Source organism: Zootoca vivipara, chromosome 7 (genome assembly GCF_965207765.1).
Source record: "Zootoca vivipara chromosome 7, rZooViv2.hap1.1, whole genome shotgun sequence".
Taxonomy (NCBI): Eukaryota; Metazoa; Chordata; class Lepidosauria; order Squamata; family Lacertidae; genus Zootoca; species Zootoca vivipara.
In genome coordinates this window covers 48,228,725-48,253,526 of record NC_142590.1, presented here as the reverse complement: position 1 = coordinate 48,253,526, position 24,802 = coordinate 48,228,725, and the positions used below count along the sequence as shown (strand labels likewise).

The 24,802-nt window shown below is 43.7% G+C and overlaps 1 protein-coding gene across 4 annotated transcripts; it reads left to right on the top strand.

The window, feature by feature from the left end:
• Positions 1 to 1,814: 1,814 nt before the first annotated feature.
• On the top strand, positions 1,815 to 17,102 carry SYPL2 (synaptophysin like 2). 4 transcript variants are annotated; one of them, XM_088674134.1, is made up of 6 exons: positions 1,839 to 2,142; positions 2,349 to 2,420; positions 6,168 to 6,292; positions 11,864 to 12,068; positions 12,753 to 12,944; positions 16,822 to 17,102. In XM_088674134.1, the coding sequence occupies exons 1-6, from the start codon at positions 2,080 to 2,082 to the stop codon at positions 16,963 to 16,965; spliced, it is 801 nt and encodes a 266-aa protein (XP_088530260.1). In that variant the 5' UTR covers positions 1,839 to 2,079; the 3' UTR covers positions 16,966 to 17,102. The 4 variants fall into 4 exon arrangements, with proteins under 4 accessions (XP_088530257.1, XP_088530260.1, XP_034977366.1 ...); XM_035121475.3 differs by lacking the exon at positions 16,822 to 17,102 and adding an exon at positions 14,776 to 16,622; XM_088674132.1 differs by lacking the exons at positions 2,349 to 2,420; positions 16,822 to 17,102 and adding an exon at positions 14,776 to 16,622 and having other exon boundaries at positions 1,910 to 2,142.
• The last annotated feature ends 7,700 nt before the right edge of the window (positions 17,103 to 24,802 follow it).

Below are 24,802 nucleotides of genomic sequence, written 5' to 3'. Positions count from 1 at the left end.
AACAATTCATCGGGCAAGATGTAACACACGGTGGTGGGACGAAGATGTTGCCCTTTTGTGCAACATCTTCCATGTTGAGTTCAAGAGAACACAAAAGCTTGCCACATTTTTGTGACTAAAGATACCGTACTACCTACAACTGAGAAGCCTCTTAGATGGGGCACCAGTCACTTCTCCAGGGTTACATACTTATTGCTAGAAAAACAACATGGGGTTGAATCCAACAAAGTCATTGCACAAGTGGAAAGACTTTGGCTCTTACAACAAAACTTCCCCCCTCTCTCCTCCCATCTGTCCCCACACCTCCCCAGATCTGCTCCAGATGGTTGGGGAACCCAGAGCAGATTTGAGAGCTATGAGGGGCATGTAGAGGGGGGAGAAGGAAAGGGATTTCCCTTCCACAAGCTGGAGTAAGAAGTGTCGTTTTTCCTGCAACAGACTAACATGTTTACTCTTCTGGAAATTCTCTATTGCTGAGGATTGTATCGAATGTTAGTCATACTCATGAGTAGAACCACTGTAATTAATGGACATGATGAACTTAGTTACAGTAATTTTAGTCTGTCTACTCCAAGTAACACTTACTTGGATGCAACTCAGGTGACCCATTTTCCCAACATTTTTGTTCCTGGTGAATATGAAATACTTCCTCTAGTTAGGCACGTTTGTTACTATTATGACTGTAGTCAGCCCCACACCACCAGCCTTCATAAATAACAATAAAGGAAGAAGGGAGTAGGATGAATCCACTGGGGATGAGGAATGTACAGATTCATTCTGGTAGAGAGCTGTCTAAGAATATCAAACACACCCAAGTCCAGCCTTCTTCCATTTGAATCTTATTGTTCTGGGGGCACAGGAACACAATTCAACTAAATGTTTATATCTGATAAGCAACAAGGAGTGCTGGCTGGGGCTCTTTGGTTTGCATAAAAGTGAACAAGAGAGACAACAGGAAGCCAGGGTGGGAGCGAGTCACCTACATGGTTTTTTCCCCCATCAAACAATTATGTGTTTTGAAAACAAAACTTCCTTACTGAATTTTGTTAAGGAAACAACACGTTTGTTTAAAGGTCTGCTGCTTGGAGTTTAACATGCTTTTAGTTTAGGGCCTTCTCGGTAGTGGCACCCACCCTGTGGAATGCCCTCCCACTAGAGGTCAAAGAGAACAACAATTACCAGACCTTTAGAAGGCATCTCAAGGCAGCCCTGTTTAGGGAAGCTTTTAATGTGTGATGGATTTCTGTATTTTAATGTTTGATGGATTTCTGTACTTTAGAATTTCTGTTTTGTTGGAAGCCGCCCAGAGTGGCTGGGGGAACCCGGCCAGATGGGCGGGGTATAAATAATAAATTATTATTATTATTATTATTTAGTTTTGAAAGTATTAGCCATACTACCCCCCCCCTTAAGTGTTACAGTTCAACTGAAACGACCATGATTTCAAAACTCAGTGCAGTACACTTAATCAGGGCTTGGTGCTCTTTCTGTGCCCGCACTGAGGCTGCAATCCTAACACCAAGTCACCTAAAGCCTACACTGATTGATTTTCCTATAGAATCGTAGAGCTGGAAGGGTTCCCAGGGTCATCTAGTCCAACCGCCTAACAATGCAGGGCTTACACCTGAGCAAATATGGCTAGGATCTCGCTGTCAGTCAAGAAGCCCCACCAGCACGTCCCAACCACCCGCGAGGCCGCTTAAGAAAGACTTAATAAAGCCTTCGCCGCCCGTCCCTTCGAGGGGAAAGGCGGAGTCGCCAGTCAACAGGCTCCGCCCACAGCCCGCGAGGGGGGGCAAGCTCCATGTGCGCTCGCCGCCACATGACGCTCTCCCTCCCCCCCCCACCCGCGCCTCCACTTGCGAGTTTGACAGCACTTTCGACGGGGCTTTTTTCCCCGCAGCTCCGCGGAGGAGGGAGCAGCAGCAGCAGCAGCAGGCGCCTCTGCAGCCCCGGCCGTCGTCAGCCCCGGCTCCCCTCGCTTGGACCACTCCTCCGTCCGCGCGGCAGAGAAGCAAGGAAGCCGCGCTCCCCGCAGCCACTGCCGTGCCGACCACCACCAGCAGCTCCTCGCCGAGAATGTCGGAGCCCAGAGCCCAGAGGGCGGCGGCGGCAGCGGACAAGGAGTCCCAGAGCCCGGTGGTAGGGCGCCCTTTCTTGGCTACTTTCTCTCCCCGTCGCTCTTCTGTTCTCTCCCTCCCCCACGCCCACCCCCGCATTGTTCTCTCCTCTCTTTCCGACGCCCCTTCCCCTCCTTCTCTTCTTTGGGCTTTCCCTCCTGGCTGACCTGAACTCCCTGCCCTTGTTTCTCCCTCCCTCTCCCCCCTTTTTTTTGCTTCCCTCGCCAGGCCCAGCTGCTCTTGGGGCTGCGTTGGGGCCGCCTGGAGGAGCCCCTAGGATTCATTAAGGTGCTGGAGTGGGTAAGTTCGGCCTCCCGTGCAACTTTTTTTTGGGGGGGGTTGCGTGCGAGAGAGAGGAAGGTGACGCTGCCGTCCAGCAAACGTGCTGAGAGACCAGGCCCCTCGGAGATCAGGGGGAGTTGATCAGGGGAGGGTCCGTGGGACCCTGCGAGCCGACTTTCTGGCTGCGAGCCGGAGGCGGCGTGCAGGGGCAGACGAGGGACGGAGGGGGGAGCCGCCCGAGTGCCTGCCCTCTAAGGCAGCCCTTCTATGTGCAAGGAGTCTGGATTCGTGGACTGGGGTATGCATGGGAGCTGGCGCTAGCAGCGCTCACATTTCACTCGGGCGGGTTAACCTTTCTGGAGTTCTGACCCTGCACATACCGCGCCTTAACTTGTCCCTGAGCTCACGGATCCTCTCTCTTCTCAGGCTTCCCAAGGGGAGCTTAGAAGCCCTGGTCTTATTTAGTCCCCAGTTTGGAGCCCAAGGGTTGGAGGCGCTAGGGGTATTTCCCTAGGATTAATGGGTGGCCATGAAAATGCCCAAATTTCTGTCCCTTAAAGCAGTTAGCGACTGCAAGAATGAGAAACGAATGAGCCTTATTTAGAGCTAAATGTCTTCTTGAAAAGGGAGGAGCCCTTGTTCTCACTACAAGAAAAGAAAAGAAAAACCTCTAAGATATGTCCTTTTTCCTAAGTAGCCCCACAATACAGTTGTAACACATGGAACCTGCATTTACTTTCACTAAGTGCACATGTTGGCACAACAGGACAGGTCTTTCAAGTGGATCCCCCCTCTCCTTTCGGCCAAAAGGAGAGGGCGTCACTTGAGGGATGGCTACCTGGTGACAATACTTAAATCAAAGGCAGAGGGTCGATAGTAACAAAACAGAACTGAGCTGGCATCCATTTCACAAGAAAGTGCAGTCTTGGATAGGTTGAAGGTCAGTGTGGACACATCTCAAATACAGAAGAGCATAAGAGAACCTTTTCCAATCTGGTGCACCCCATCTACTTTGGACTTCAAGCCCCATCAGCTCCAACCAGCACAGTTCTGACTCTGTGTGTGTTGGTTTAGGACAGGGATGGGGGATATGTTGCCCTCCGGACAGAGCTGGCTCTGCTATTAGGCAGACGGAGGCAGCTGCCTCAGCTGGCAGGAGCCACCAAGGCACCAGATGTGATGCTGGTATTGGCTGAAATTGCAAGAGATCTTATAGTGCGAAAGATCTTGTGCGATTTTGGCGAGATCTCCCCCCCAAATTGGCGCCAGTGCTGGCGCCGCTTCTACACCAGTGGGAGGGCAGGCAGAGAAGCAACACCAGTTCCAGCAGGTATGGCAGTGCCAAGGGCCGGCAGGGCAAGGCAACATTTCCTGTTTGTCCAGACTGTCTCCAGGTGTCATTGGACTACAACTCCCATCATCTCTGACAACTGCATCCATTGATGGCTCCTCCCCCTTTAAAAAAAAGAGTAAGGGAAGCACTAGACTTAAAATGGGTTTTGAATTCTTTGAATGGAATAAATAGCCTTAGCAGCATCCAATTTTGCTGCTTGGATAATAATACAAATAGTTCCTGAAGGAGCATGGTATAATAAAATAAGTAGATCTCCTGTGCTATGTTAGGATCTCTTTTTGCATGTGTCTCCCCCCACCCCCAATGAGTGTGGAAGCATTTGTCATTGTGCATGGCTTGATCAGGCCATCTGTTGTGGTGATGGCATGGTGAAGATGGTGTTTTGCTCTATTGCAGCATTTCCCATCCTATATAAAATCTTTTTCTTATGTGTCTTGCCAATTTATAGACCTGGAAAACAAAGGGCAGGATCTCAGTAGAAACAGGGCCCATATCCCTTAATGCAGGCATCCCCAAACTTCGGCCCTCCAGATGTTTTGGACTACAATTCCCATCATCCTTGACCACTGGTCCTTTTAGCTAGGGATCATGGGAGTTGTAGGCCAAAACATCTGGAGGGCCGCAGTTTGGGGATGCCTGCCTTAATGCCTTTGTTTTCAGTTCAGGTCCTTATTTCTCTCTACAGTTCTTCCACATATTTGGCCCAAATTTTTTATAGTTCAAATCTACACCAGTTCAGCACTTTGACTGTTCCTACTTACTTAGTTAAGTTCAGTTAATTATGCTTGCAGCTTGATCTTAGCTCCCCCTCCCCTCCTGGAAATAAGGGATACAGTACTTCAATGAGTATTATGGTGCCATCATGAACTGCTGAATGAATGTACTGTAGATCTTAGGCAGGATTATATAGTTCAGGAGGGAGGAGTTGGTTGATGTGACTGGCTAGTGAATAGACCGTAGGATGACGTTTTTAGCTTGACGCTTCATTCCTTTTCTGCCAGCGATGTAGGATGGCATAGTGATCACTTCCTGTAAGTGTCTCTGGCCCAAACTCACTAGATCAGGCCTCTTGGCTTCTCTGAAGGCAGGAACAAGTGTAGAGACAGAGGTAATGGAAACTAGTTTGATCCCTTGTGGAATAATAATGCCGTTTAATTTATTTTTATTTTTATTTTTCATTTATGCTTCCACCATAGTCCCAAATATGAACAGCTGCAGCCATGGCCCCCACCGCATTTGTTTGCAGATTTCACATAGGTTCCATCTTCCCTGCACTTGTATTTGGACTGCCCAGTTTTGAAGTTCTTCAGCTGTAGCGGTGCAAAGAGTGACTAGCACTAAAGCTATATCCCTTGCCTGCAAGTTCCTTTCATGTTTGAGCATTTAATTCTCAAGAATGCTATATGCAATGATTTTAGCAGCTTTGATCCTATCAACTGAGCTGTTGCTGAGCCTGTTGTCCACTGGTACCACCTAGGTGTCATAATGCAGCACTGATACACCAAAAATGACTCTTTTTGCTGTTGTTGTAGTGCTGAAGCAGCTTAAAAGGCCTGATCTAGTTTTGTATGGGCCTGTGTTGGTATGTAAACGTACTTCGGCCTAATAGGAAAACAAAATACCGATCTCGGTGCATGTATATTCTTGGTTGGCATGATATGCTAAACTGGAATAACCCTTATTTAGAGAGATTTTAGGTTTCAGACTTCGGCTTTGTAATGCATTGGCATTTACTTTTGAGCTGATTGTACGGTATGTAACTCTGGGTTAATGTTACTGATAATAATAATAAAAACTATTAACATGTAGAGAACAACTGTTCTTTGGTATATAGTTTGATGGTGAACTTGGACCAAATTACTTTTTATTTTTTATAAAAATTGACCTCTTTCCGTTGTTGTACCATATAATTGTAGAAATTAAATAACTCCCAAGATTCATTTTGTTTAACCCAGTAAGTTCTACCTAAGAACCTTAGCACAAACTGGTTTTCTGCACAATCCAGCTTGAAATTTATTTGTTACTCTCATTGTAGTGGAGAGGTACTTAGTACTGTGGAGGCTACTGATAATACACCCAGATGAGAAGCATGTATTTTTTTAAAGAAAAAACAACATATTTAACCATCTTGGGTTGTATTATATTAATAAGTTGTCTGCTTCTCTCTCTCCCCCCCCTCCCCAATTAATTGGCTAGCTTTGCACATGAATGTGCATTGTGGCATTTATCATTATGGCTTGCATGTGAGCTGATCTTAATGTTTTGCAAGACAAGCCCAGATTTGTTAGGTCTTGGATAGTTCATAGTAGTTGATGCCAGATCTGTTGCCCTGCATGATGCCAGACCCTGTGCCACTGTTTGCTACCAACTAGGACACATTTAGTTCTAAACTCCTTTGCTTTTTCCTCCAGCTGTTTGCCATATTTGCCTTTGGAGCCTGTGGTTCTTTCAGTGCAGAAACAGGGGCTACTGTGAAATGCAATGAGAATCCTAAAGAGACAACTGCTATCACTGTGCAGTTTGGATATCCTTTCAGGTAAATGGGAGTCTTACCAAGTGTTAATTTAGGAGATACTATGCGGATCTGGACATTGTAGCTAAATACATCATGGTGCTTATTATTCTGTTTCTAGCACCTCATATTGCCTGTGTTTGGAAAGGCTTCCTGAAAAAAAATGAAACTTAGTTGCAAAATTTCTGTTTGTACTGGATAACCTCCAGAGTCTCCCAACTCTAAAATTCTGGGTTTCTAGGAAATGACTCAAAACACATTTTGGGGGAGGGGGAATTGTGTGGCATGCCAATGGCTTGTGCAGGCTTAATAGGACTTTCCCCTAATTTACCTTGAACAATAGCCCCCAACCCAAAATCTCAAAACAATTTTGTAAATTTTTTTGATTACAGAACTGGTTAGCTCTGCAGCACACAGGGGTACCAATATGGAAACACAAACACCAAGTCCCCATTGGGGTGTATGCAACTAGTTTTGTGGTTCTTCGGGTCCTTCCAACGTAAGAGGAACGCAGCTACATCAAGCCAAAAGACCATCTCGTCAGGGGATTCTGTTCACTCAGTCCCCAAGCAACACACACACACACACATAATTGCCCTTGTCTACTCATGACCCCCATTACCTGGTATTTAGAGGCATATTGCCTCTGATATTGGAGCATATAGACATTGCTACTAGAAGCAACTGATAGCCTTATCCTCCATGCATTTGCCTAACCCCATTTCAAAGCTATCTAAGTTGGCGACTCATAGAGTTGGAAGGGCTAAGTCCTTTTGTTTGCACTAGATCTCCCACCACTGAGCTTCATTGCAGAAGGCTGCTGGCAGTGGCGTCGCTGCCACTTACTGGTAGGAATGAGATGGTGAGGTTGGGGTTGTGAGGACACACCAGTAGGAGCTCTGAATTGGCTCTTCTGGTGCACCCACAAGCCATGACCTTGCTGCCTTCTCACCCCTGCCATTAAGTAATAGCATTGTTCTGCCTCTGCCCCACCAGGCAATCCACTCTCGGGTTCTAGTATTCTGAGAGAGGAAGAACAATCTATCTCTCTCTCTCTACTTTTTCTACACTGTGCTTAATTTTCTACACCTCTATCATGTGTCCTGCTCCCCAACCTTTCCCCTAAATTAAGCAACCCCCAATGTTGTAGGGGGGTGTGCTCACAGAAGAATAGTTCTGCTAAGGCGAAGTAACATATTTATTTAACCAATCAAAGCATTTACACACCACTCTTACAAATACTAAATTGCAGATTAATTAAAGCAGCACATTAACAATCAAAGCAAATATATGGTTCTATGATTAAATATATGTATGGTTCTATGATATATTCTATTTCATTGCTGATGCTTTTACTGTATTTGTTATTTGCTGTTACTAAATAACAAATACAGTAAAAGCATCAGCAATGAAATAGAATATATATTTGCTTTAATATAGACTATAACTCACCCATTGTTTGGAAGCTAACAAAAGAAAGTAGTTACAGAATGCATCAGACATGTTCCTTGCAAGTTCAAATGTGATTTTTTTGTTTTTAAATATATTGTTTAAGACAACCAGAGAAAGACACTGTTAGTTTTTCTGACATGTTTGTCTGTGTGAGCATCATAAGGTAAACAGACATTGCCATCAAGAAGATACTGTAGAACATAGTTCTCTTAATGGGAATGAATGTAAGGGAGAAGGCACCCTTAGATACATAGGGCTCAGCTTCTATCCACTTGAAAGAGACTGCCATATGCTTACCTATTTTATGTTCCCTTTTTGGACATAGGCTTTTGACAAAATCAGTTGTCAGCCCTGTTAGCAATGAAGAGAAATTCTTGTCACATTGCAAGATAAGTTAGAAAATGTGTTAATGTGCCATTTTTTGTGATCTGCAGAGAACCTCATGAGTGAGCACTGCTAATTGGGATGTTTTTGCTTCTAAGCGATGAGTTTCTAGAATTGGGTCTTCAGTTTAATATTTCCCATAATTCCCTGTTGGGCATATCCTAATTTCCCCTAATTCCTTGTTGTGTTTTGAAGACACCAGAACATATCAGAGGACTCCATCTGTCCCAGGCATTTTCCCTCAGGTAAAAGGTAAAGGTAAAGGACCCCTGGACGGTTAAGTCCAGTTGAATTCAATTATGGGGTGCGGTGCTCATCTCCACTTTTCAGGTTGAGGGAGCCGGCGTTTGTCCACAGACAGCTTTTCCAGGTCATGTGGCCAGCATGACTAAACTGCTTCTGGTGCACAGAACACACTGATGAGTGCCAGAGCACAAACAATGGCATTTACCTTCCCGCCACAGTAGTACCTATCTATCTGATTGCGCTGGTATGCTTTCAAACTGCTAGGTTGGCAAGACCTTGGACAAAGCAATGGGAGCTCACCCCATCTCGCCGATTCGAACTGCCAACCTTACGATTGGCAAGCTCAAGAGGCTTGATGGTTTAAACCACAGTGCAACCCACTCCTCTGTTTTCCTCATTAGGTGCCCTTAAAAGCATGTACAGTATCACCTTTTCCAGCTTGTCCAAGCATAGCTATTTAATATGGACAGGTTCCTGAGACTCCCTGGCTGCAGGCAATTTCGTTGCTGCAATGCCACCAAGGAGGAGATGAGGATGCTTTCCTCCCAACACACCAACACTTCTTGGAGGATTTCATTGGCCTTGGACTTCTGTTTCAGGAGGAGCTCTAGCCAGTGTTGTTTCAACTGTGTTTTGAGTTCTTCCTTTTTGTGTGTGTGGGTTTAAATGCATTATATTGTATTTCCAGTGATACTTGGGTGATCGTTCAGGGCTGAAATGATAGGGAAGGAGCTTTCTAAGGGCATTACCATTGGAGAGTTTAGTAAATGTTAAATGAATGGGTGCACCTGACACAATAAAATCCCTGTACTAATAACTGCTAGACAGAGGAATAGCAGATCAGAGTCTAGCAGGAATTTGTCTTCTGAACTAATCCAAAGCAAAACCCCCACACTGACTGTCATTTACACACACACACACACACACACACACACACACACACCCCTTCAAAATCACAGCTGGAGGACCGAATTGTACATAGGGAAAGCTGTCTGGGCGGCACTGTACTTGTAAATTCCCAGTGCTCTGTGATTTGTTTTGGGAAGGAGGGTTATGCCCTTTATAGCAAATTCAAAAGCTGCAGCTGACCTGATGCACCTGTCATCTGTTGAGAGACATATAAGCATGTGAAATATGTTTTTAAAGTTATTTTATTTATTAAATTTGTATACTGCCCTTCAGTTGTAGATCTGAGGGCGGTTCACAGCATGAAAATACAGGATGAAAGCACAAAAGGCATAATAAAGACAAGAGAGCAACACACACACACACCAATAACCCCTCCCTTTCCTTTTTGCTGCTTCCTCTCCTCTTTCCCTTCCACTGTCTATGTTCTGCTAAGTCCTAGTTGAGGTGGTGGTGGGGTTCAATGCCACTGCAAAAAACAAGAGACTGGATCAGATTGTGGGGGGCATTCATAGGTCCTTTTGCCATGCCAAATCAGGATATTACCTTTCATGGAAAGTAAGAAGCTAGCAATATTAAATGATTTGTATGTTAGGGATCTACCACAAGGCTTGTCAGATGAGTACAGACATGGCCAAAGTTAGAATGAAATCAATCTTACACTCAGTGTATGTAGGATATGAACATGGTTCTATCTCTGCAACTTTGCTTCCCTGCCAACATCTGATAGCTATAAATAGAGGCAAGTCTGTGAAGTCTATTGAGATGCCTTTGACAAGAAGAACAAATTGGGAGGAGTGGTAGTGGTTCTAACAGAGAAAACACAGAATGAAGTATCTGGTGAATAGTCTCTTGGAATAATGAATTGTGTTGTGTATGAGTTGAGAAGCACTTTAGATGAAGGAGGCTTTTGCTCTCATTCTCTGAGCTCTTCTTGCTGCTTGACATCTAGATTATTATTTGTTTTTTAGTATATCACAGAACCCTGCTACCTTTTGGTTTGGGGGGTGGGTGGGATTCAGACCTGTTCTGTCATGGCCATGCCTCCATTGCAGGGAGCCTTATATATTTTGGTGTTGATGGTTAAATTACTATCTGGACAAGTCCTCAGATCCTTCTTAAACTGCAGCCTTTGAGCTTAACAATGCCTTTTCTAAGAGGTATGTTAAACATAAATAGATAGGGATTAGACAGACTTGGAAACATTAATTTTTCTCTGTTAAAGCCCCGTGGTAAGTTTGCATTTTTCAATGGAATTATAGCTGCCTTTTCTGCCCTCTAAATTATCAGATGGTTTCTGTGGGCTCTTGCTTATTAAAATAAGCAGAATGGCTTCACATAACCTGTAAATAATTTGATCTGCTGCAGATAAGCAGATTGGCTTTATAGTTCTTGTCTGCAATGGGAGGAGAAACCTTCTGATTTTAATGTCTGTAAACACAGTTTTATGTTGGAAGCTGTTGCTGAGGGCTCAAGCTACAGAACTTCAGACTTCAGTGCCAGCCTGGTTCAAATGGCACATGTGGGGAAAGGCTAGAGTCTATTTATATAAATGTACAGTACTGTACAGAGCTGCTGGTGTTATATCACCCAATAGCAGCTAGGTGGAGAATTGTAATAGCTCTTCTTAGTGACCAAAAATTATATCCAAACAGCTAATATGCGCTCCATGCGCTTGATATATTTGTTCTCTTTGAAGATGGGGTATGTATATTTGTACTACACTTGTACAAAGTCCTAGGGAAACCAGTTTTCTCCATGAAATGAAAATTGCAATTCTGTGCATCGGCAAAGTCACTGCTTTGGAAAGCTGAGTCTTTGGAAAGTGGAAGGTGAAAAAAACCCTCTGATCCTGCAAAGTGGTAGCTGCCAGAACAGTCCCAGTAAGTTTCAAGGAAAGAGGTGTCTTTCATAGACATTTCTACCTTGTATCTGTTTTGGTAGGAAGTTGGTTAAATACGTTTAGAGGAAACCTACACAGTGTACCCCAAAGCTCAAGTATGTAATTAAAAATTGAGAGGTGCTACTTTTCTTTCTTTCTTTCAAGGAAATGTCTTGTTCAAGTCATGTCAAAGAATCTCTACCACACATGTATGTTTTTGAAAGCTGTATCAGTACCTAAGAGGTTTGCTCCTTCAGAGTAAGGGTGAGATGTACTATCGCAGCAAGCCATATAGAGAAGGCACCACCTGTCATCAGGCCTTACGATAAGTGTGTTCTGTTTCCGATAAGTAAAGATGCAGATATGGTTTTATTCCCCAATGAGAAGAGTGACATGATTCTATCTTGGAAAGGCTAGAGCTAGGCTGTAGTTGTTGGTTTGAGGTGCTTTTTTTCCCAGAGAGCTGGAGGAACTTTGGAAAGGGGTTTGTTTGCTGTTTGGTGTGTGCATTCATCTCACTTTGATAAAGAGGTGCTGCAGGGTTTTGTTCTGCTTCAAAAACCTTGCACAATCTATTTGACCTGAAGTGAGAGTGGGGCAAAATAAATCTCAACTACTTTTAACTCGCTCAAAAGCTATCATCTGTCTCAACCCTCATCCCCGTTTGTCAGAGGTAGCTTTGTACCAGTTGTGCTAAGTTTCTCTTTCCTCTTCATCCTGACCAGGTTGTACAAGGTTCCATTTGATATGCCAGACTGTCTTGAAGGATCTATTGCTAAAAGGACGCTGCATCTCTTGGGAGACTTTTCAGCACCTGCTGAGTTCTTTGTGACCTTGGGTGTTTTTTCTTTCCTGTATACCATGGCAGCACTGGCAGTCTATCTACGGTTTCACTCACTCTACAAAGAAAATAAGAAGCTTCCTTTTGCGGTAAGATTTCACTTTGGTCCTCTGCTCTTTGATGCAGGGCCTAAACCCCAGCGAACCAGTGTCTAAAACACTCTTTGGATAAGAGACGCTTCTCTCTATCCAAATAGGAAGTGCTTCCCTATACTCCCTAATTCAGTTTATCCTTGGGACAATCCAGAGGAGCAGCTCACACAACCATATTATGCACTGAGTGGATCTAGACGGTGCCTGACATACAAGTATTTTCTTGTAGTGCTGTAACATGACAAGCTGCGCCTTCTGGAATTCCTGCTTCTACCCAACTATTTAATGTACAGGAACCTTTACCTTGGTTAACCCTCATTTTAGGGTGGAATCTTTGGCCTTCTTTAGTTGGAACAGCATTCCCCCCCCCAAGTGGCACAAACACTATCTAACACTGTCATTAAACTCCTTCCCCTTGGGGTTGCGTGGAGCCACTTGAATTGTGATGACCCCATATCACTTGTAGATCCCTTCAGAGTGTCTTAGGTAGCTGTGGAAAATTGGATGTGGCTATTTTGGCACATGTAGACCCACCATGTAAAGGGCTTGAGAGATGGTATAGGTATAGGGCAATGGCCTAGCATCGAGGGCCCTCAATGCGTCTTTTGGGTGGAATAGGGAGGGCAGTCTGTTCTATGAGATGGAACCATTGTGGTCTTATTTGCTTTTTCCTCTCCCCAGGATTTCTGTGTGACCGTCTCATTTACCTTTTTCTGGCTAGTGGCATTTTCAGCCTGGGGCAAAGGTCTGTCAGATGTGAAAGCAGCTACACGGCCTTCCAGTCTCATTGCTGCCATGTCAGTGTGTCAACTCAAAACTGCTGTATGCAATGCTGGGGCCACACCTTCTATGGGCCTGGCCAACATCTCTGTGGTAAGAGTTGTCTGGGGAGCAATATTGTGTGGTTGGGGTGGGGGGATGGCAGAGCTTCAGCTGCATTGGAACCTATAGAGTGTAGCTCCATTGATTTTAATAGAGCTCTGTTAGTTTCATACACATTCATAACTTCATACATTCATACCCTTTGAGTAACTTGAGTACAGATAGTAATGTAGGTGCAGTTTTTAGCTTCTGTTCTGTTCGTAATGTATAATGACACAACAAACAGCTACTAACTAATGGATTTTAACCAAATGCAGTTGGTATCTTTATTTCCCAAGTACATCTTTCAGAGGTCTTGCCCTTCTTAATGAAGAACAGCCTGTCTGCACATATTGAATATAAAGCTCCTGATTCTTTTTTCATTATGGGCATTTCACAGTTTTCTACAACACTGGCAACAGTATTGTCAAATATGTACTTAAATAAGTACCAGTAAAGCAGTTGCTGGTTTAAATTGCATATGTGATGGAGTACGGCAGTGCCTAAAATATATGCAACTTAGTGATGACCTAACTACAGATTTCAGCCCCTGAAGAGCAGGCAAACAGACAGGGCATCTGTTCAAGGCCATTTTTTAATGGATTAATCGATTCTAAAATAACTATTGACCTCATTTGGTCCTTGCTTTCACAAATGTGGGTGAGAATCACCAGTCACCACTGTTCACAAACACTTACTGAAAACTAGTGAAAATTTGACTTTTTACGTTTTGTTGATCAAAGTGATGAAGTAGACAAAAGAAAATTAAAGGGCATTAAGGAAGAACACAAGAGCATACTAAGGTTTTGCATGGGCCTTAAGATTTGTTTTGTATCTGCTTATAAAAACAATTAGGATTTGTTTTTGAGTCTCTATCCACTTCAGACTGTGATTTGGGTTTTATGCTGCTCTGTATAAATGGAGCTCTGTGTTCCCCATTCTCTCTTATGAGGAATCTAAAAATGGCTGTAAACTTTTTTCCCTTTTGGCAGAAGCAGATGATAGCACAGGAGCCCTTCTAGAGTGGATTAAGTCTACCAAACTGCAGGCCCAGGAGCCCTTTGTAGGGAAAGTAAAAGGCTTTCATTTTCCTGCATAAGCCATACTAGGGCAATGCTTTTATGAGGCCATCTAAAACACCAACATCTAGTTATCTTTTGGGGGGTGGGAGATGGTTTTGTCTCTTGTTCTTTCATACCTTAAAATAATTAAAAGGTGGCTAAATGGTGTATATTCTTACTTGTACATTGATGAAAGTATTAGCATCTTCACACTGGCCAGCTTAGCTTTCTCAGTGCTTGTTTGTGTTGGGTTGATGCTATGTCCTCCAATAGGAGGTAGGAGGTGAGGTTGTCCTTAATACTTCCTGCAGAGTGCTGAGGAGCTCCAGATTACCCCCCCCCCCCAAAAAAAGACAGAGCAGCAGACTGTGTGTGTGTGTGAAATGGAGTCTAACGTACTTTTAAAAAAATCCATTGTTCTGCTTTAACAACAACAAAACCACCAAAAACATCCACAGCTCTTCAGTGCTGCAAGGTCAGCATTTAGATAACAAACTCGCTTCTTGCAAAGCCCATGGAGCTAGAGTAGAGAAACATAGGCATATAGGGCACTGAAAAACAGAGCAATGAGGTTTTGTGACACCCTGATCCAGCTTAGGGCATTTTATTGCTATCACAGTTTGATTCTGAAAGCGTTAAAACAGCTGCATATCAACCAAATTTGCCTCATTATTTGGCTCCAGCCCAGAGTGGTTGCACTCCTCTACAACATACAGTCTGCTCAGGTAGCTTGGCGACAAGTGCTTCTACATTAACTCCACACTTCTCTCTTTCTTTCTCAGCTGTTTGGTTTTGTCAACTTCATACTGTGGGCTGGAAACTGCTGGTTTGTTTTTAAAGAGACCCCTTGGCATGCTCAGACCACCAACAAGGAAAGCTCTGCTGAACAAGGAGCTGTTGATAAGCAATAAGGAACCTCTCCTCCTTCACTCCTGAAGCCTCCTCTTCCCCCCACCAGGAACAGTGCCTTGTCTCACGTCCATGCTCATCCCATTTCACAGCAGGGCAGGAAATACGCCTTCTCTGCCAATTGTTGCTGCTGTCCAATAGTCATACTGACATCTCTCTCTCCTGACTATTCTGGAATGCCCTCCTCTGGCTGAAATCAGGGGTCCTCTTGTGGTCCTAGATACACAGACTGTTAAAAAAAACTCTTCTGCCTTCAGATTTTTTTTTACAAATGTATATTATTGTGCATTGTAACCTTGGCTACTACCAGTCCTAAGGTGTGTGGCATTGTTCCTTCACATCTGCTTTTGACCACTTTATAATGAGAAATGCAGGTAGATTTGGATAACAGCATAGAGATAACCAAGGCATTAGTGCTACAGAACCTGGGACATCTAAGCACCTTTGAGAGTAAGTACACTTTCGACTCTGCAGCCATAATAGAAGCAGAAGCAGCAATATGCCACCTGGCCTAGCAGCAAAATAAAGGAGAAATACAAAGGGAATATTTTTACTTTCATACAATTGAAGGAAGGGGTGTGTTGCATTTCTCTCTGTTGCATAATGGGGTATGAATGCGCTAAACATCTCTGCTTCTCTTAAAATCAGTTGGATGAAAGCTGGAGCTGCCATTTGCCCACCGGTTGTTCACTCTTGAGCAGCAAAGTTTTGGTGCCTTTATTTTTTCCTCTCGGGTCATGCACAGATGGATACTATGTCCATATTGAGCCACAAGTGCTGACTCCCACCAGCATAAACTGAATGGCAGCTTTCGGTCTCCATTTCCCTGTGTTTTACATGTATAGTGGAGGCAAACCCTTCCCCACACAGAGCATGTAAGCCCTAGACACCTGTTTCCATGTCTTCTGAGGTCCTGTTCTATTTTTAAAATGCAAACTTTTAAATATGAAAACCTAGAGGAATTTTTCTCAGCTTCTAGGATAGTTTGATATAAAACTTGGGCCCAAGAGCCTTGGGGCATTCATTTCTGGTTGACAAACATGCAGGGGAAGGATTGAATTTTGTACAACTTGTTGTTTTGTTGAGAATATTTGTGGTCAATGACCTTAGTTCTGGCCTCTGAACACTCTGGTAACAGGAACAGATGAGCTGTCAAGTTTGTGGTGTGGATTGTTTGTCACTGATTTCATGTATGCCACTATCACCGGCCAACACCCCTTTTCACTCCAGTGTGGCAGTAGGCAGCTGCTTGTAGATTTCTGATGGAGGCTTGAGACATCCCAGGCCTCCAAGTGAACATGAGAATCTTTAAGGAAGGTTCCAGAATCCCTGGATGTCCCTCTAGCAAATGATGGGACCACCAGTTTAGGACAGTATTAAATCTGACGTTTTTAAATCATAGATACTCTTTGTTATTGCGTATACGAAGCAGATACTTTCAGGTGAAGAGAGCTGTCACATTTTCTTCCTCCTTTTGATCATGCCATTGACATAAACAAGGGACTGGAGCCTGGCCTGCCATTTACTCCAGACTCTACTAGTTGCCTATTTTCTAAAACTTACATGAGTAAATAGAAAAGAAGCACCCCAAATCTTTAAATCCCTGTGCTTCCATGTGTCTAATATTGGATGGGGAAAACTAGTTTTTGGGGAGGTTGGGGTGCAGCAGGTTGCAGGGCGAGTTCTTCTGTGCTGATTAAATATTTCATATCAGACCTTCTTAGGTCTTTGACTTTCTCTTATTTCCTTATTCTCTTTCTCCTTCTTGTGCTGAGAGAGAGGAATTCTCTCCTACAGAAGAAAAAATATTAATGGTGCTTCATGAGGTGTGGGACCTCTACGCTAAGAAGACCCTCTTTGTACATTTTGTAATTTTCTTCCCTAGTTTAATTATTGCCATTGCCCCAGCAGCATTACAGAACAGCAGCCTTTATGGAATCCTCTGGCATGTCTGCAGTCAAACCACAAAGACTGAAGCATACAATCATCCCTTGTGTTGCAGTGTCCAGATTTCCTTGCAACATAAGGGCTGGTACAATACAAAAAGAAAGCTGACTAGTTAGTAGGAGGGCGGTTTTTCTCCAGTTTTCAGTCCAACTGTCTTTTAGGAGGACTTTCCCCAGTGATTCTTTTTTTAAAAAACCACTCACAGAACATCACCATTCACACCATGTTTCTGGCCACAAGCTACTACTCCATAGTAGGAGGCTTAGGAATCAGCTTCTGGCATGGTAGCGTGTTCCACAACACACCATTACAGTGAGTCTTAGAATCAGTCACCGTAGCCCTTGAGTGTACAAATGGATCAACCCTCCATATCGCCCTAAGTTGGGATACGTGTATCTTGTATCACATTTGTGTCTTATAGGGATATTTTCTAATTTCTTAAAGATTTGTCCCAGGTCCTCAGCTAGTATAAATTGACAGTGTGTGTTGTGCCAGTGCATGCCAGCTGAGGACCTGACCTTTGTGTCTAAGCCGTGGGCAAAGCCTAAAGAATGCTGCTTCAGACATGTGGAATATTCTATGTAGACGGATTCTCAAAGCAGGAATAAAGGACTCAGTAATAGTTCCTGGAAAAGAAATGGTAATTGTATACAATTGATCATGCAAATCACTTTCCACACGGGCCCAAGTTCCTGTGAGTTTGTTTCTCTCTGTATTTATCTATAAATCTGTGTATAAGAGAGATAATATATAGGTTAGCCTTGTAGCATTACATTTGGCACAGCACAGGAGAGGGCTGTTGGGAGCAGCTGAACAGACAGCAGGTGCAGGATATATCACACCCTTGTGGGTTTTCTACTTTTTTTTTTTTTGATACACCCGATGCATTGAAACCACTGTTATCCTGTATGACTAACTCTCTCAGACTTCTAGCTGTGTATTAGACATGACACATCCCTCCTCTGTGATGGAGCCCCCACAAAACAGACTTCAAGCAGATGACTGGGGACCAGCAGAACTTGTAATTGGAAGAAGGGGAAGGGTCAGTCTCAGCTTGTACTAGCTTTGCATTTTGTGGCCTATGATTCCCCCCCCCCGCCACATTTTCTTCTGCTTGCTTTGAGTAGGGGTGAGAAGAGAGCAGGTGTGGAATCTGTACAAGAGCTCAGGGTGAGAAGTGGTGTGGTTAGTGATGCTCAATGAGGGTATGCCAAAACTATACCCTGTCCTGTCCTGAAAATGCCACCATGTGGAGTAGAGTCCAACAGCCCTGGTTCTCTCAATCATTTCTTCTTCTAGTGGCGGTATGTTGCATGTTTTTCTCCTTTCCTGACGATTGTTAGTATGGTTCTAATAAAGTGTCAAGAGAGTTTGCTCTGAGGGAGAGCTGACTTTGGGCTGGTTTTCTGTGTGCTTGCCTTCTTTGATCTCTTTTGCAGCCCGGTTCATAAAATACCATTATCTCCTTGATTATTTATTGCTATGCTGGCTATCAGCTGCGTGAAAAGTTTTCGGGAGCCCTCATTTCTCTTGCACCAACCGCAGGGGGCACTGTATACATTACATTAACATACGACATGGTCTGAAGATGCAGGTCTGGTCATTGCCTGGAAGGCACCCTGCATTTACTGCCTTGGGTTCCAAGACAGAAGAAAGGTGTGATATTAATGTAAGAGAACAGATGCACATCCTGACATTTCATATCTCTTTGAGGGATGATTTCTGCCTTTCTAAGACGCTGTGCAGACAATAGGTAATAAAGACCTGCAAGTGATATTGTGGGCATGAAATTGCTTGTGTTATATATTTGGTTGAATCCAGCTAAGTCATTATGCCTGTGGAACAGAACTCCCCCTCCCTCATCTTCCACCACTTGCCTGCCACACCATCCCCTAATCTACTCCAGAGGGTTTAAAGCATGGGTAGGCAAACCAAGGCCCGGGGGCTGGATCCGGCCCAATCGCCTTCTAAATCTGGCCCGCGTACGGTCCGCGAATCAGCGTGTTTTTACATGAGTAGAATGTGTCCTTTTATTTAAAATGCATCTCTGGGTTATTTGTGGGACATAGAATTTGTTCATATTCCCCCCCCCCCCCCAAAAAATATAGTCCGGCCCCCAAGGTCTGAGAGACAGCAGACCAGCCCCCTGCTGAAAAAGTTTGCTGACCCCTGGTTTAGAGGAACCACCAAGCAAATCTGTGGAAGGAGAGAGGAGGTTCTATGGCACTTACAGAAGTTCACGCACACCACAATTTATTTGGATGTCACCCATTAATTTTCTGTGTCTCATCATAGTCCCTGCTCAAACTAGTTTAGTAGGTTGCTGAGTAGTAGTGCGCTTACTCCAAGCTGTGCAGTGGAATGACTTACAGAGAGGTCAGCAACCCACAAAAATGTTAGTATTAGATAGATGCAGTAGATAGATGTGTGACTGATAGGGTGCTTGGTGAGTAGAATCCATGATAAATAACACATCCTTTCTTTTTCTGTGTCCAGAGCATTTGAGTAATTTAAAGGTTGAAGGGTTTGTTTTTGGATGTGAGTTGTGTATCCTCATTGGAAAGAAGAAGAAGAAAACAAACAGATTTTTCTTAGGTGTGAAACTGACTACACTAGAAGTTGATTGCAGCAGTCTACTTTAGCCACTTCAGGTGTCTTTTTGACTTGCAGAGAGGCATTTTCTTTGCACCCTTTAGATTTGTATGGTTGTTATGTGGATAGTGTCATTATATAGGGTAGCCACTAGGTGGCAGTGGGCTTAGTTGCTTCTGTGTGGAGTAAAGCAGTCATAGGCAACCTTGGCTCTCCAGATGTTTTGGAACTACAACTCCCATGATCCCTAGCTAACAAGGCCAGTGGTCAGGGATCATGGGAGTTGTAGTTCCAAAACAACTGGAGAGCCAAGGTTGCCTATGCCTGGAGTAGAGAGTTTCCTAAGAATGTTCTTGTTTCAAGGGGGACAGTAAAGCCATTGTCTAGTTTCCTGACTGCTGCATCCTGCAGTTCTTCCATAAGTTTTCAATGCTGGACTAGGGCTTATTACTGCAGTAGTGGTAAAGAAGAACAGGTCCTGTTCTTCTAGATAAATAACTGTCTGTACTCAGCTGAAAGCACAATTTCTTTTTCCACTGAAAACTGTGTTGGAATGATTTTAGTAGTCAGATCCAGATATTTTCAAAAGCCACCAGAACTTCATCTGAGAGGTGAATAAACAAGAGAGAGTCATTTACAGCTTTGTGTCCTACTCTTCCTCGGAAATGGACCTATACGTGGAGGAAAGGCTATCCTTTCTTTTCCTTACAGTAACTCTGTGGCAGAGTGGGGGGAGAGAAGGAAAGATAAGGCAAGGGTGATCAAGGCTGAGTGAGGAGATCTGAGCCCATGTCTTTACATTCTGTACTCCACTGCACTGAGTTTTCCACACACACAAAATCAAACTGAGAAAATGCCTACAAATACGGAAGTGGATAAATATTGTTGCTTTATTAAAATAGGCTTAAATCTGTCTTATTTGTTTCCCTCTCTTGCTGAATATAGAATTGGGAAAGAGGAGAAACCGATGCAGAGCAACTGAAAAGTTACAAGAAAGTTTGTAAAAATAATAAGTGAAATCCTCACCAGCAGATACATAACTACTATTAAGTCGATTGGTATTATGAGGACAAGAAGCTTTCTTTTTTCTTTTTTTAGGTAAGAAATTTTAAGGATTCTGAAGGATTTTACAGATGCTATTGTAGATGCCAAATTCCTTTACTTGCGGCATAAATAGGCATCATGTATGTTATCAGCTTCCCTGCAAAATGGTTCAGATAATGCTGTGTTCTACTGCATCCTCTGTCTCCTGTTGCTTTCCAGAGAAATTTAGAGATCTTCCCTACCTTGGTTAATATCGCTCATGTAATGCCAAGAGCGTCAAGAGGAAACAATGACTGAATAATGACAACAAAAAGAGTCTTATTGGCACATTGACAAGAAATGTGTTCTGATATTGATTGTATTGGGTCAGCTTCATTCCCATGTGGGAAATTAGGTTAGATTATGATCATGTCACAGTCCATTCAGCTGCATTCACAGCTGGGCTGGGTCTTCAGCCCAGGTTTCCCTGCTCAAATTCCCACATTCTTTTTTACAAACTGTTCTGGTTTGGAGCAGCATTGCTGTTTGAAAGAAGGGGGCATGTTATTTGTACAGTATACACAAACGATTGCAACAATAATGCATACACATTATTGTACTTAACCTGAAGCGAATTTTCCCATTGAAAGTAATGGAAAGTGGATTAATCCGTTCCAAACGGGTCCGCGGAGTACTCAACCTGAAGCGTACTTAACCTGAAGCGAACTTTCCCATTGAAAGTACTGTAATGGAAAGTGGATTAATCCGTTCCAGACGGGTCTGCGGAGTACTTAAACTGAAAGTACTCAAACCGAAGCGTAATTAAACCGAGCTATGACTGTACTGTATACAAGTCTTCATCATCTTCAATGTACTGTCAAGAAGGATCACCCAAGATTCAGATATACAAATTTAATTTATAAATAAGCAGTGCTTTGTTCTAAAACAGGCTTCCCCAAACTAAGGCCCGGGGGCCGGATGCGGCCCGCAAGGCTCTTTTATGCGGCCCCGGTGACCCCTGCCGCCGCCCACTCTTAGCTGCGCGGCACAGCACGGCTGCCCACTTCCGGGTCGCCAGAGCGTTGGAAATAGCTTGTGCACATGCGCAAGCGTCATTTCCGGCGCACTTCTGGGCCGGAGGAGGCCCATGCACATGCGCACAAGCTACTTCTGGTGTTTCGGTGACCTGGAAGTGCGCCGGAAATCGCGTGTGTGCATACATATGGGCGCACGCTCCCTCGTGCTGCGGCCCGCAGCGCAATCGGCGCTGGCGGCACCAGCCCTCAGCGGCGGAAGTTTGGGGACCCCTGTTCTAAAATAATGTTTAGGGGCACTCTCATTTTGACTCAAGAAAACCACCATGGTATAGTTAAAATTGGGAAAAAGAAATACAGTAAATGGACAAAGGTTTAGGGGTATGTGTACCCCCAGAAGAAAGCACTATAAATAAGTAAATAGGGTGTTGCTGCTCTCGTGACGTTTTAGAATAATGGAAACTTTAGACTAAAGGAAAATATTTTCTGAACAAAATGAGAGACTTTATATTCTGGATTTTTTAATTGACATGATAGCTTTATCCAGTTTCAATTGTTTGTATGTGGGCATTCTATTACAGTCCTGATTCGATTGAATGTGTGTATTATCAGGTGACTCTTCTGTGAGTACCATGATGTGTCTTGGAGTTGTATCCTTAGGGGTTTGTCCCATTATTTTGACCCCATGTATTAACAGTTAACCTGGACAATATTGCTCACCTTTTAGCACTTGTTATAAACAGCTGAGAGCTTGAGCTTTTGGAGTTTTTTGTTTTGATATAAAATTGTGTAGTTTTAAAGCCTGTGAAGATGATCGTATTCCTGTGTACATACCTGCCACACCCAGAAGCGAGAAGGCAAATAAAGAAAAGAGCTACAGGTTTTTCAAATGTTGTGAACTTAAATATATCCGATTTAATATTTAGAGAATGAATATCAGGCTTTGTTTATACAGCTGCCAGCGTCAAAGGAACAAGATGCCTTCCCTCCTGTAAGTTCATGTGGCCTTTGAAGGTATCATCCGTACCTTAAAAAGTGAAGATGCCCTTGCTGCTCCACAATGAGCTTCTTCCAGGAGGGGCAAAATCAAAATCTGAGCAATACATTAAAAACCCTGAGTACTGCTGAGGAACTCTATAACACTAACTTTGATTCTTGCATGTTCCTCATTGTACTAAAGGATATCCTGTTTCTGCTTTCATTTCTGGTTTTGGGGAGTGTGTGTTTTTTGTTGTTGTTGTTTGGTACAGTTTCCAGCATACAATGTACAGTTTCCAGCATGCAACAACTGTATTACCATCCTTCCTAAACAAAGAAAAGGGGGCGGAGGAGGAAGAAAGGAAAGGAGAACTTGACAGTATTATTTTCTACATGCTTAAGCCGTTGAGGTTGTTTCCATTAAAGACTAAGAAAAAAATACCTTGCTTTCCTTGGTGGCTTTGCAACATCCTGTGTGGTGATGGGTATCTCTTCCTGCCTCCTTAAACCTGGGGCAGTTTAAGCTTGTGTCAACAGTGGCAAAGCGTGTTATTATTTTAGTTTGCTTTTCAGAATATTACCAGGAAGTCAAAAAGTGGAGCAACAAAACAGAGGGGACTGGTCTCCTGTTGTTTTTGTGCACTTAGGGAAATTTCAGTCCAATGCCTACATGAGGTGCCATTGCAGCTCTGTACCCAAGATTTATAAACGTTCCCTTTTATAGCACATTAGGGCCAAATAGTGTAGCAGAATCCATCCTGAGGAAAGACAAACAGAAAGCTAATTACAAAAACCTGCCTACAATCGTGCAATGTCCCAATGTTTTTTTATTGTTTACACTCACACGGGTAGGAGTGTATAGGACAGTAGCTATTTTGAGGATAAATTCTCCATTTGGAGAATGTTCATTTTGTCATCTTCCAACTCTATGCAAGGGAGTGACCAGGATTCCACGTTTAGCTTTAGGGCAGATTTATTTCAAGGCATTACAAAACTAGCCATTTAATTCCAGTGTCAGTGCCTCTCATAATAATCCCTAGCATGAAGTTTGGCATGCTAGGAAATCTCCTGGTTGTCCTATTTGTATTGTCCTTGCACCTTGTGTGCATAGGCATATAAGCAAGAAAACCTTCGCTGCAATGTAATTCTGGCATTCCACAGCGTTTTGAAGCCTATTCATTATAATAACCTCTGAACGTCAGAAAACCTCACAGAGGAGATGTATTATAACTATTATTTTAAATATTGGCACTGAAGTGGGGGAGATGGGGGGGGAGTTAGGAGCATGGATTTGGGAGAGGAGAAATTCACCAAGGAGCAGCAGCAGCAGCAGGCCCTGTTATTAAACTCTACCACAGCCTCCTAAGCAGAGTGACATCCTGAAGGAGAAATATTGCCGTGCGGAGACTTTAGCAACAACCCTTACAAGGGAGAAAATATTCATTAGGAAAAGAGCAAAGTGATGGATGAATTCATTGTGCAGGCTGGACGGGAGGATGCTGGCTGGCACGCAAGATATTGATCTACACGTGTGGGTGGGGGGAAGTCTGTGGAGCAGCTGAAAAGCTTTCAGGGATGCAAAAGGTTCCCTGGCTTGCAATTCTTCCCATACCCGTGGGAGCCTTCTGTCACTGTGGCAGAAGATCCAGGCCTTGTGCTCTCAGGAATAGAATGCCTGGCCTGCTTCCCTACAGCGCTTCCTCCTCCAACCATCAGGTGAGGAGGAACAGTGATTCCAACACACGCACACCTTGCTTGTCAGGCACAGTGCAATCCCACATCACTGATGTGGAAGTAAACTCCACTTAATTGCACAAGACTTATTCTTCAGAGTAAATGCACTTAGGATTGGGGTGTTCACAAGTGCCTTAATCTTCAGTCATTACTGTTTCTCTATCCCATGGGTAGGCAAACTAAGGCCCAGGGGCCGGGGCCGGCCCAATCGCCTTCTAAATGGAACCAGCGTGTTTTTACATGAGTAGGATGTGTGCTTTTATTTAAAATGCATCTCTGGGTTATTTGTGGGGCATAGGAATTTATTCATTTTTCCCCCTTCCAAAATATAGTCCAGCCCCCACAAGGTCTGAGGGATACTGGACCGGCCCCCTGCTGAAAAAGTTTGCTGACCACACCTCTCCTCTAAAGTTTGCCTTATCCACACCTCTCCAGCTCCCAGCAACATAATTCACCTGCCCTATATAAGCCGTCTTGCTACGGCATAGGAACTTTTACACTGCCATGTTCTGTGTGGCGCCAGCATGCCCCCAGCATGTTTATGTGTGGGAGAGAGAACTGCATGTCTACAACATATATTTTATGCTGCATA

Coding starts and splice junctions, on each gene's coding strand:
- SYPL2 (XM_088674131.1), top strand. CDS start 1,823: ATGACGCTCTCCCTCCCCCCCCCACCCGCGCCTCCACTTGCGAGTTTG. Junction 2,143..11,863: donor AGGAGTCCCAGAGCCCGGTG/GTAGGGCGCCCT, acceptor CATCCTGACCAG/GTTGTACAAGGTTCCATTTG. Junction 12,945..14,775: donor GCCTGGCCAACATCTCTGTG/GTAAGAGTTGTC, acceptor TTTCTTTCTCAG/CTGTTTGGTTTTGTCAACTT.